We start from the raw sequence: 12330 nt of genomic DNA, 5'->3' as shown, positions 1-12330 counted from the left end.
CAGCACTGACCTAACCCTCCCACAGGTCTGAAATACAGCAATGTTCACCCTTTTTCTCACTTTTTAATTCTCTGATGCAAACTGAAACAGGTTAACAGGCTTCCCTTAGTCTCTGAAAAGCTTATACATGTCTGATGCAGCAAATAAACACATTCGTTCCCTCACATGGTGGTTTGACAGTGCCCAGATGCTTTCCCATTCCCCACCTCAGTGGGATGGGGAGAGAACAGGAAGGGCAAAACCAAGTAAACTTGAGGATCAAGATAAAGAGATAGACTACCTAGGTGAATGATGGCATGGCATGGCACAGTTCAGTTCAGATCAGCTGTGTCCCTTCCCAGATTTTGCCCACTACCAGCCTACTCTCTGGTTTCAGGGAGAGTGAGGGAAGTTTTGAAGCTGTGCAAGTGCCCTTCAGGCACAGCCAAAACACTAGTGTGTTACTAACACTGTATTACCCACAAACACAAAACACACCACCTTACATTTCGGCACAAGTGTTTGGGAGGAAAGTAGCCATAACCTTGGCATTTGGTAACTCCAGACAAAAAATGCTCAAATGCTACTCAGTGCTTCTGAAACACTTAAGTCTCTCTGTATAGCAACAAGAACTTGGAGACTTCAAACAAATCCATTAAAGCATTCTTGAAGAAACTCATATGCATTAAAAAGAAAGGCTACAGAAGATTCTAAGCCAAACTGCTCCTCCCTATACTGACACCACTGTAAGGACTGTGCTAGCATATTATTTCACCAAAGCACTATTCATTTTAACAACCCAATAACTTGAACTGACCAAGGGGAAATGCCAAACCATACAGTGCATAAACCTACAGCTTTGTTTACTTATTTCCGTGTTACCTCAGTAACTAAGCATTTGATGAAATCCACTACCAGCTGGACGCTTAATACAACTGCTCCTCATCATAAAAGCTCAGTAAGATCAAAACTAAATGCACATATCTTTGAAAACTCTTGGTAAGCATTACAGTCAAAACAAAAAACCGTAGAATTTCTATTATTGTCTTACCTTAGAAATATCACTTTAAAAACAGGAAGGAAACCTAATAGAATTTTCTCATGTACACATGCACCATCCAGAATCAACAAATAATTCATCTCACACATCCAAAAAAACACCAAGAAGCTACTCTCGATTCTATTAATACTATCTGGCCAACATGATTCCCTATGGACTCCAGTCCTCTCTGTTATTTGTTCCTCAAAGACAGACTACAAAAACTGTTTCTAGTTTACTTCTCAGTTGCACAGCTACTGATATGTTTAAATAAGAGTTAATAAACATATTTTTATAGTTTTCAGAAACACAGATTTTATGTAAGGGATGATAAATTAAAAAGAAAAAAAAACACCCCAAATTGAAAAATAATAAGTAGCAAAATAGTTTTCATAATAAATACAAATCTGCAAATACATGGTATGAATAAACTATGTTACTTATTCCCTGCATAGCTGCTAGCAGTCATTAGCATTAAGTACAGTGCTGTTGCTCGTAGTAAAGTAAGCAGCAAAACTTGAAAATGGGAAATTTCATGACTGTTTTGTCTTATGACTAATCCTGTTGCTCTCTGCTAGTTGAAACCTGAAATTCAACCTTAGAAGACTTTACTTAGTAGTCTAAAGTATACACATTGCTGATAATAAGGAACAAAACAGTTGCCACAGCAAAAGAGTTGAAAAATCTCTCCTCAAACAAAAACTCACCAAATTTTATTTTTAAAAGGTAAATAAAAATAAGAATGATAAAAGAAAATGAAAATAAGCATAACGGTTCTCTTTCTACTGTCATGATTAGGCTTTTCATGGTCTACCTGACAGAATGGACCAGGCAATGAAAAATATAAAAAGCAGTCAGTTTAGTGCACATTCAGTTTCCCCTCATGTCCTCCTCTGCTTCAACTGTACTTGCCTCCATTGAAAATTCACCCCCAGTGAGATATTCTCTTGACAGACCTCGCTAAATCTTTCAGAAACAGAATAAAATAGGAAAGCTTGTGTAAAGAAGATAAAAGCTTATCCTGAGAAACTTTGAACGAGATGAAGGGGCACTCTCAGGAGGTGCAGGGGTGCTGCAGTCCTGGTAATTAGCTGCTGGACTGAAAGATCAACCCTGGAGTGTCTCCACCTCAGGAAAGGGAGCATCACTTCCTGCTCTCCTCTTAGGACAGAATCCTGGCATTGGAAGAACAACTTCACACAATAGATTAAATTCTTAAAGTCCGAACTAAGTGGTATCCAATTTGTTTGCATAACTTACCAAACAAATCCAGCTCTAAGGATATGTTAGGGTATTATAATGTAGAACTTCTATTTTTAAAATCCATATATGTAAAAGGATTGTACTCCACTGAAAAGATGGGAAACTAGTGCAAACTTTTTCCCAGTATTTTGAATATTTTAATATGTGATGCAAGAGGCATAGTCATTTCATATTTAGAATTCTATTTTTAGCTTAATTGCCATTTTTGTAACCTTTTATTTTTTGAGGTGATTATTTATTCATCCATGTATTGCAAAATGTCTTTTCTTCAGAAATACATTTTAGCAGTAAAGAAAAAAGAAGAGTCTGTTAAGTAAAATCTCTTAGCAGTAAGAAAAGAAACAGAAGTGTTTACAATATAGATTGCTCACGGTAGTTGTTTTCTTAGAACAGAGCCGCTGGAGAACTACTTGATTTCTGCATGTCTGAGTTTCTGAAAGTATTTTCTCTGTAATTCCCAGAGTAAAGCACTCTGGACTCGTGGTAAAGTTGTGCAAAAGGTCACTACATTCAAAGAACAGCTGTTTGCTCTTACTAATATAGAAAAAAAAAAGACCCTGCACTGAAAAGTGACCATAAATAGGCACAGCATACTCCTTACATAGGCAAAACATGGAGATTTCAGTGGGAGTTCTGCCACGTCTAATGCAGGATAATACTGCTCTTTTACAGGCAGTATCAAGGAGGAAATAAGTGGAGCACAAGCAAATCCCACAGGATGTCCATGCAATTGTTCCATACCCAAAAGATGATAAGGAATCTTATGTTGAGCAATTTCAGTGATATTGCTGGTGAGTGACTAATAGTTCACAGGATGGTTCCAGTAGGAAAAAAAGCCAAGAAAACATTCTCACACATACAGATGAGCGTGAGAACTTCGTTTTGCGGAGTTAGAAAAGGAAACAGGAGAAAAAATTAGTTTACTGTAAGACCGTATTGCTTGGCAGGGTAAGGAGGTGGTGGTGTTCAGCCCCTTCAGAGGATGCCTTCAGATATTCATTAGCAGACACGCAAAAAAAAAAGAGCTGTGTAAGCCTCTGGGAGTTAACTCTGACTTCCACCTAATGCACCACCAACATGGTTAGTCTTAGGAACCCTCTTTAATTCCTCCACAGAACCGCAAGGGGGGATCCACAGCAGAACATGTCTGCAGATACTACTTTTAAGTTTGGTTGTCTGCCACCACTGGAAGTAAACAACATGATCTGGACTCTAATCTCATCAGGCTCAGTTCCTGTTTGTCTGCTGTTTAATCCATATTCCATCACAGTTCTGCTACTGAGACATGACTCTGTACAGACGCTGTCCACACCTCAGAAAGTATCACTTCATTTGAAAAATATTATTACAAATAATCCTAATGAAACAGTTCAGCATTAAATCTCAGGCTCAAGTTGTGTTGTTTGCTCATTATAATCACTTTATAATTAATCTTCTTGGCAGTGAGATTAGAGAGCACGTAAATCCTTTTAATCATTTAACATTTTAATTTATAGATCCTAGTTCCACCTTGAACTCTGTTACGTATTGATTACCTCAACTATTTTGTCAATAAGTGCACAATTACATTAAAAGTTCTGTAAATTAGAGACGCTTTCTGAAAAAATCATGCAACAGCTCCCAAATGACTTCTCAAATCTACTTTTCAAAACTTGTTGATCAAAAAGTGAAAAAGTAAAATAGAGACAAATATTAGCACATGAAGCCACTTGATCTAAATCTAATGAAGAAAAAAATCTGAATCCAATGGCCATTTATTTTATGCTACTGATTAAAAAAGTAGTTATCATGTTAGACTCTGGTTTTAAAACCTAAAATCCTTCTGAGATTTTAGAGGAGAGGCCATGACTTACAGAAGTTTAAGGCATGAAATCTGCAAAAAAGTAGTTTCTTTTTCCAACACCACATTACCTTTTTTTTTGACACCAAAAGTGTACTAATAAAAAAGTTTTAAAAAATTACCTCACAATGCAGTCATTATTCTACTCTCTGATCAACTCTAACTCTGAAATACTACACACTGCTCATAAGGTTTCTTTCATTAAAAGAGAAGGGAAAATATGAGTGAAAATTTAAGTACTGTATGTGATTGCAGCAAAACTGCCCATTATTAGATAAAACAAATTTTAAATTATGTATATTAGAAATATAGAATTTGGCCTCAGGTAGATCAGAAGTCTAAGAAACTTCATGTTCCGCCATTAGAAACTGCCTACACTGTATGCTTTAAAGACTAATGATGGAAAAATTTGGCAGTGTGATATACACAGAAAGGAATAGAGACAATACTTTCCAAACCTTGAGGATGTCAGCCTGTACCCTTCAGCATTAAATATTCTTTATTTGTATTTACTATGTCAGGTTGGAATTATGAACTTTACTGATGATTAGATACTAAATGATTTGTCCCACAATACACTATCTTTGCATATTTTAATAAAATTTTAGATGCATTAAATGAAAGAACTCTTGATATCAATTTCAATTTACTCTGGGAATTTGTGTTTCCAAAAACAAGCAAACAAAAAAAGATGACTTTATAATTGTAACTTTTTTAGGATGGTCATCTTCTTTTTTAGGCAGTTTTCATTAGCCAAGTGTTTTATACTTTTAAATTAAGAAGACATAATACATTAAAGTTTCAAATAAAAGCCTCATTTCAACCAGCTGAATTATACGGATATGATACAGCCCTGTGGTGTACCACATCTGCAAGTATATCTGTGGTAAAAGAAAAACAACCTGGGTGTGTAAGTCTTATGAAACAGGCATATTTTAGCCTATTAAACAGAAAATTGCACCTTGTATTCACCTCCATAAGAATATGCTTTTGTGTTGCAGACAGTTCTTCAGTAGATCCTCCTGGTATTATGTCTTTGGCATGGTCTAACAATATTGTGCTTAGGTTGTTACTAATCTGTGAGGGTTTCAAGATATAAAAAGCACCATATGACCCACAGTGTCTTTCTTGACTGATTCTCCTATCACTAAAGTCTAATTTAAAGAAGTTTTAGCTATCTTCATATAAATTATTATGTAATAAAAATATGTACATTCAAAGAATTAAACCAGAATGATTTGGAATTATCAAGGCAAGAAACTGTAAACTAAAGGAGTGAATACTTACATGTATGGAGGTTAAGAGTAGTTTGGGGATGTTACAAATACTAATACAGAACAGTGATTAGAAATGGTACTTGTCCATCCACATGTCTGCTCTAAACTTTTGTGGCATTTGATGAAAATCATTAGCTACATTCAGGCACAAAGATATAACTACCTGAGAACACTCACAATCTACAAAACAAAGGTTGCAGATGCAAGTAATTCTCCTGTGTAAACTAAGACAGTTTAAAAAACCCACTTCCTGTAGTTCACCCTTCCTTATGCTTTCGTCAACAAACCAAACTCCATCTCCCTTAGACGCTTAAGAAGTTGCAAGACAGCATAAGCCTTGCAATCTCAGTCTAGCACGTTTTAGGCATCCTGTCAAGGAGACTAGATGGTCTGCACAGGTCTTACTGTGTGTTTTAACACACAGGTTTTGTGGGTAGATTTCCTGCTTTTGCTCCTCATTCAGTTAACAGCAATCTTCACATTCTGTTTATTTTATCCTTTCCATTTTGCAGCATCACAGGCCTCAGCTGGGTCATCACTGTTAACTGCCACAAAGGCTTCAACTTGCAAGTGGAGAGCTTGCAAAGGCATCAAACATACAACCAAATATATCAAATATATATTAAAAAAATACAAAACAGTTGCTCAGATTTATAAAACAAGGAGTGTTTTGTAAGAATTCCTTATTTCTCCAGAGACTCATACACCGTCAAATTGAATTTGAAATAAACATAAGCATAATAGATAGAATACAGTATAATGAATATTTTCCTTAAAACTAAGTATGTAAGTTGCATACAGTTCTAAATGGTAGCAGACTTAGCTTCCATTACTTTCAAACTGAAGTTAGCAGCTGTAACTTGCTTAAACTTTCACAATCTTACAATTCAAAATGGACTGATTTCATAACCAGGGTATGCAGCTTCACATTTAACTTTATTTTCTAAGATATTTTTCTTATTTGTAGAAAATATTAATTTTTATCTCAGGCACACTTTTCTTTAAGAACAATTTTTGCTTACTGGATTCTCCTACTACCATAGTATTCCATTTGATGTACAAACCTAACAGATCCTAGGAAGATGTAATCCTACCTGTAAAGAGATAGTATTCTTCCCCAAGATGTTTTTTACTTTACTGTAATACAAAGCTCATTATAATGGGCTGGTATCTTTAAGACTGCCATGTAAGACATCTAAGGAATATTTGTTTCAAATGTGTTACTGCTAACTGTATCACTTCCAAATCAGACTCACCAAGACATACCTGCCACATCTTTATAAAGTCAAGAGTTAGACCAAAGCTAAATTGGACTCCTTGTTTTGTTTTTATTCAAATTACCAAAAAAGATCAGTAACAAAGATATTAGGTTACTTTCTGAAAGAACAAATATGGGAATGCAAGTTGATTAAACAACAAGGTTTGAAGTGGAGAGTATAACATTTAGAGCACAGATTCAACAACTGGACAAATTTCTGCAGTCATATCAGATGACACTGCTAAGTATAATGTAAAGTACAGCACTGTCTAATTCAATTCTGATGGCAGAGCTTTTGTTGCCTCTTCCAGAGAGACAATGCAGGTGTTAATTCTTTTTTTAAAACAAAGCGCCCTAAAGGACCTACAAGTCGGCCAATTTAAAGACTGCACATTCTGAATTACCATCCACATTTGATATTTTTTCCCAGATTTAGCAGATGGAGATTAGAGCAGCTGTTTGTAAACTGGAAGCAATTTTATTTATTCAGATTTATACACACACACAAACCATTACACCTACCCAAGCGCTATGGGCATGTTGAATACGTGAAAAGTCAACACAATCAAGGCCTATAAAATAGCTAAAGTGTAACTCTTTAACAAAACTGAGGAACTTGGTAAAAAATTAAAGGATTTCCAAATGATTTTCAAATTTTTCCAGTGCCAGAAGTGCACCACATGGGGAATGCAGCAGTTTATCTATTTGAGACACGGCAAAAGGAGAAAAGCATATTCAAAGTCCTAATATCCTGAAGGACAACTTATTTTTAAGCTTTATTCTCATACTAGATTGAAGTAACATTTTAAACATCCCTTCTAAACTTATCTCAGACAGTACAGTTCAAGGAACTCAAGCTGAATACTACCATATTGTCATAATTTGCTGCACAAACGTATTGCACCACCACAAACGTATTTGCACCACCAAAAGATTCTTCTGAATCTTTTTCAGGCACAGGCATATACTCTTACTTGTAGTGACAAAGATATTTGAGCCTTCATCTGACAGTCTTGTTTAATTCTGGGGTTAAAAAAAAAATATCTGCAACAAAGCACGGATGCGTTTTTTTTAACAAGTGGTTACATTAATGTTTTCAGTGATTCTGATCAATGTTTTTGAATTGCCCAAGCATCTGGCCAAATTAAAAAGGAGAAAGATTGCTACAAATCCTAGATGTTGTATGAAGGAGCTCAGTATTTTCAGATCTGCCAGAGTTCATTATTTACATGGTTGCTACCTTACCCCCCCATGCTACTTAGATTGTATTTTTTATCTCCATAGTCTTGACCCACAGAAGACACGTTGCACTTTCACTGTATGCTGATTTGATAACTCCCAGATATTCTTTAAATTCAGACTATTTTTTAAATTAGCTTATCACTGTAATGATGATACATTTTTACACATAAAGTGCAATTAAGAGTTATTGTGCTAATGCATTTCAGTTATTTGCATTAGAGCAGGCTAAATGAGTGGATGACATTTATTACTGAACAAACTTATCATAAGTGCAATCCATTACATCAATAAGGGAAATATCAAATTCCTTTTAACATTGATCTTTTTTTTTCTGCCTGCTAGGAGTTCTATTTATGAGTTTCATTGCGCTAAGGACAAACCAGTCTTTTCCATACACTTACCCTCTGACAGCATGAATAAGTCTCAGTGATGGATAGGCAGTTCGCACTTTCAATTTATTCTTAAGGATTAATGCATTAACCCACTCCACATGCTTCTCTCCGCCTTTGACCATGAAAGCTGGGATCCAAAGGACACTGTCATTCAGCATGGATAGTCTATGGACAAATTTTTCTCTGTCACTCTCATTCCGAAAGCCTCCAAATGCTCTTTGTACAACTGATGGGTTCATGGTAATAAAATCAGATTTAGTTCCCACATCGGCAGCAAACTCCACCACAGGAGCTAGATTGCACCTGAAGAGGAAGAAATTAATGGAAAAATGAAAATAAATATGAAACATTAACTCAGAAAAACATGTGCATGAAGGGAAAGCTGAAAATGAACATGTAAGTCCAATTCAATTTAATGTGAGAAAAAAATACCAGAAAAAATAGATGTGATAACACATAGCATTTTACTCAACTTGGACACTCATCAGACAAATTTTTAAAGACATTAAGTGTAGATAATGCTGTGAGTAAAAAAATCCCTCTTGGTACGTTAGAAAACCATGTCGTCATGCTCTAGAATGCATCGACAGCTGAAGCAGCATTTGTGAATAAGGATACACTTTCTTAAACCTATTACCCCTCATTAATGTTCACTTGTCATGATGCTACCAAGAGTTCACACAAAGAAAGCCACGGTAGCCAAATAAGGTATAACTTATACAGGATTAGTCAATGCATTTTTCTTTTTTTTTTTTTTTTTTTTTTACAATGTAGTATTTAAACATTATTTACAAACTAACATTACCACATGTTTAAATGAGTTTTTGGTACTTTGCTTTTTGGTATTATCATTGCAGTTGATTGGACGTTTTGAAATTTAGTATTTTTATTTGACTTAGAACTGCAATTTTTGGGAAAATGTATCAAACTTTCAATTTTTCCTTCATATCTCATTTTTAAACCTTGTTTAATTTTTCAGTACCTTTGTGGTTTTTTTTAGGGCCTTTGTTCAGCAGATTTTTACCTCAGTTATATAAATACATATATATGTAATCACAGACATGTTGAACGCAGGTGACAAAATATGATTCAGAAATCATTTGTGATTTCAGTGCCCAGCATTATCTGACTGAAACAAATTGTCTCCACAACATCCTCAATGAATTAACCTGTAGCTGGTTTGCCCCAAATATGTATCTTGACACCACAGTATTTTCATAATTTAAGAGACTGCTCTGTTAAGATAAAGGACACCAAGAAGCAATGTCAGAAGTAGCTCCTTCAAAACATTTGCACATTACTATAAATATAAATAATATAAATAGTACTCCATTAGTTCTTCAATTTCTATTTTTTTTTGTGCAGTAAACTTTTTACTTAAGCTTATCCACCAGCTTCTTCTAACAGCCAGATGTCCAATGACATATAAAAATAAGTCAGCATTGCTTAACACCAATTGATGATCTAGTCCTGACTGATACTATGAATTACTCAGAATATCATTTTCATTCTGGAATTATCAGCTAAAGAAGTGGTCCTATCTTCTTCAGAAAGAAATGTTCTGTAAAGCCTGTGTATTCCTAGGAGATAAAGAAGTACAACTTTCTGATAACACGTGGGCAAATGTAGGCTTTCTTAGGAAATGGATTTACATTCTTCATTATCTTCATACATCTATTCCATAAACAATCAGCATGCATTTCAGGTTGCTAAGAGAAATAAATGGTAGGTAGGGCACAAAAAAAACTTCCACTGAATTCAATACTGGCTTTGAAAATTGTTTCTGAAAAGCTTAATGCATGAACCTGTAACCTGTAATTATTAAAAGTCTGTTAAAATCTAAAAATAATGATAAAAAATTCAAACCAAGTACTTAAAATCAACCAAACAAATTCATTGAATTACTGCTGCTCTTGAAAATACCTCTTTTAAGGCCAGACTGCACAACATAATGGATTCTTGCAAAGCAGGGTTTTTTTGGTAGTCACATATACGCACATGATGACATCTATTACTTAAAAATGTAAGACAGATATTGACACTGCAAATCCTGCTTCCTCTGAGAAGCAGACCATGTATGTAACAACACCACATCATTTAAAAAGCTGTACACCATATGCACAGTGTGCACACATAACACAGGTCTTATGGTTCTAATTTGATTTTATGCCTTTTGACAGCTCTTTTCTGAGCTGCCAACAGCATCAGTGCCTAACCTCAAGAGCGCAGTTTTAAACCAGCTCATAAATGTAATTTCACCTAAATCCTGGAAAAAAATCATCATAGGCATACTAAATACAAAGTCTCCTACTTTGCATGTCATTAACTGCTACATCAGTTATATACTTAAATACTGTATTTTAGAAAGGTATAGAGCATAAGCAGTTCAAATACTTAGCATACTGTATATTCACATTTTTCAAGTGTAACTTCAGAAAATAATGAGCAATCCAAATGCACTCAGTAACTGTGGGGTTACAGTGTTTTACCACCCTCATTGTAAAATTTCTTCCTTAAATCTAGTCTGAATTTACCCTCGTTCAGTTTAAAACCACTGCATCTTGTCTTATTGCAACAGACCTTGCTAAAAAGTTTATCCCCGTGTTTCTTACGTACTTCAAGGCTCATAAAACTAGCCATGTCTATTTGTATATGCCCTGAGTATACCTAAATAGCTTTTACCTGTTTTGAAGCTTTTACTGAAACTCTAAGGCATCTTTATGCTATGCCTCAGTTTCATGCTGTTGTTAGAATTTTTAAGTTTATTTTGTGAGCAAATGTCAATGATCTCTCATCAATTCCCATGACTCTTTCAAGAAAACTCTGCATTCAGACACACACATAAACATACATAATTTCCTTTATAGTGAAATTAAGAAGTCTATTAATTGAACAACTTCTAGATAGTAATTGTAATACCATTACCTTGTTGTAATCTTTAATTCTAGCTAATTTGGCATAAGGTGCAGAACGTCAAATATTTTCACAGCAGAGATGAGGAGGTGACAGGGATTCTACACCAAAGGCTTTATCATTATGTGCCTAGGGATTTACACACCATAAATGAAACCATATTTTTGGGGGGTTTATTTCAGGAAGAATAAATAGAGGATTCTAATTTACTGAATCTCCCCTTCCTCACATGCCACATTACTGATACCTTAAAACTATATGCCTGCTTAAAATTTGATTCCAAACCACAAACTTCCTGCTTCATACCATCAAATGCCATTCCTTCTAAAAACTCCAGTGTTGTCTTCACGTTAATGTGCAAGTAAGCAGGTTGCTGGTGGAAGGTGAGCAAGATAAACTTGCTGTGAGGTTACTGACGCCGAGAATATGAGAACAGATTGTAATTAACAGTCACACATAGCACTGAAGATTGACTTAACAATTAAGCAAATAACTGTAAATATGAGCACTGACAATATACCACATTAGAAAAAGGTTTGTAAACCTCCTTCTCCTGAGATCAACCTATTGACTGTTTCCAGAGAAAATGATAAAATGCATTTTGCCCCACAAAAATAATTTTATTAAATAAAGGTTTTCATGAGTTCCTTTGTCATTTTTTTCCCATAAGAGAATCACTTTAAGTATGTTATTTGAAACAAAAATCTTATGGCTATTTTTTTCCTATATAATTGTGCTTAATCAGAAGCTCTACTACTTCATCCTTCCCTTGCATTAAACTAGCAAATAATTAGAGTTATTGTTTGCTCCCTTACTACTTCTAACTGCTTAGCTACAGCAGAAGTGTTCAGAAACTGGTGTCATGAGACAAAGATTTACACATTTGGGAAAGGGGGTTAGAAAAAAACCTAAGTGGAAACATTCATAATTGGTGATTGGTAGTATCTTAGGCAATAATATGCAAGGTCCTGCACCCTAACCACTAGACCACCAGAGGCCCCTGCGCAAGGATGACACGCAAATTCGTGAAGCGTTCCATATTTTTTTTGGGGCCTCTGGTGGTCTAGTGGTTAGGGTGCAGGACTCTCACCGCTGCGACCCGGGTTCGATTCCCAGCCCCCTGGGCA

The 12330-nt window shown here is 35.3% G+C and overlaps 1 protein-coding gene across 1 annotated transcript in view; it reads right to left on the bottom strand.

The window, feature by feature from the left end:
• The window catches only part of ST8SIA4 (ST8 alpha-N-acetyl-neuraminide alpha-2,8-sialyltransferase 4), a 59609-nt gene that overhangs the window by 21048 nt on the left and 26231 nt on the right, over positions 1–12330 (bottom strand). Inside the window, exon 5 of the mRNA XM_017812755.1 lies at positions 8300–8593. Coding sequence (XP_017668244.1) covers positions 8300–8593 — 294 coding nt within the window. The remainder of the gene's footprint in view (positions 1–8299; positions 8594–12330) is intronic.

The sequence above is a fragment of the Lepidothrix coronata genome, unplaced genomic scaffold (assembly GCF_001604755.1).
Source record: "Lepidothrix coronata isolate B3197 unplaced genomic scaffold, Lepidothrix_coronata-1.0 Scaffold37, whole genome shotgun sequence".
In the NCBI taxonomy this organism is placed as follows: Eukaryota; Metazoa; Chordata; class Aves; order Passeriformes; family Pipridae; genus Lepidothrix; species Lepidothrix coronata.
This window is presented reverse-complemented; position numbering and strand designations above follow the sequence as displayed.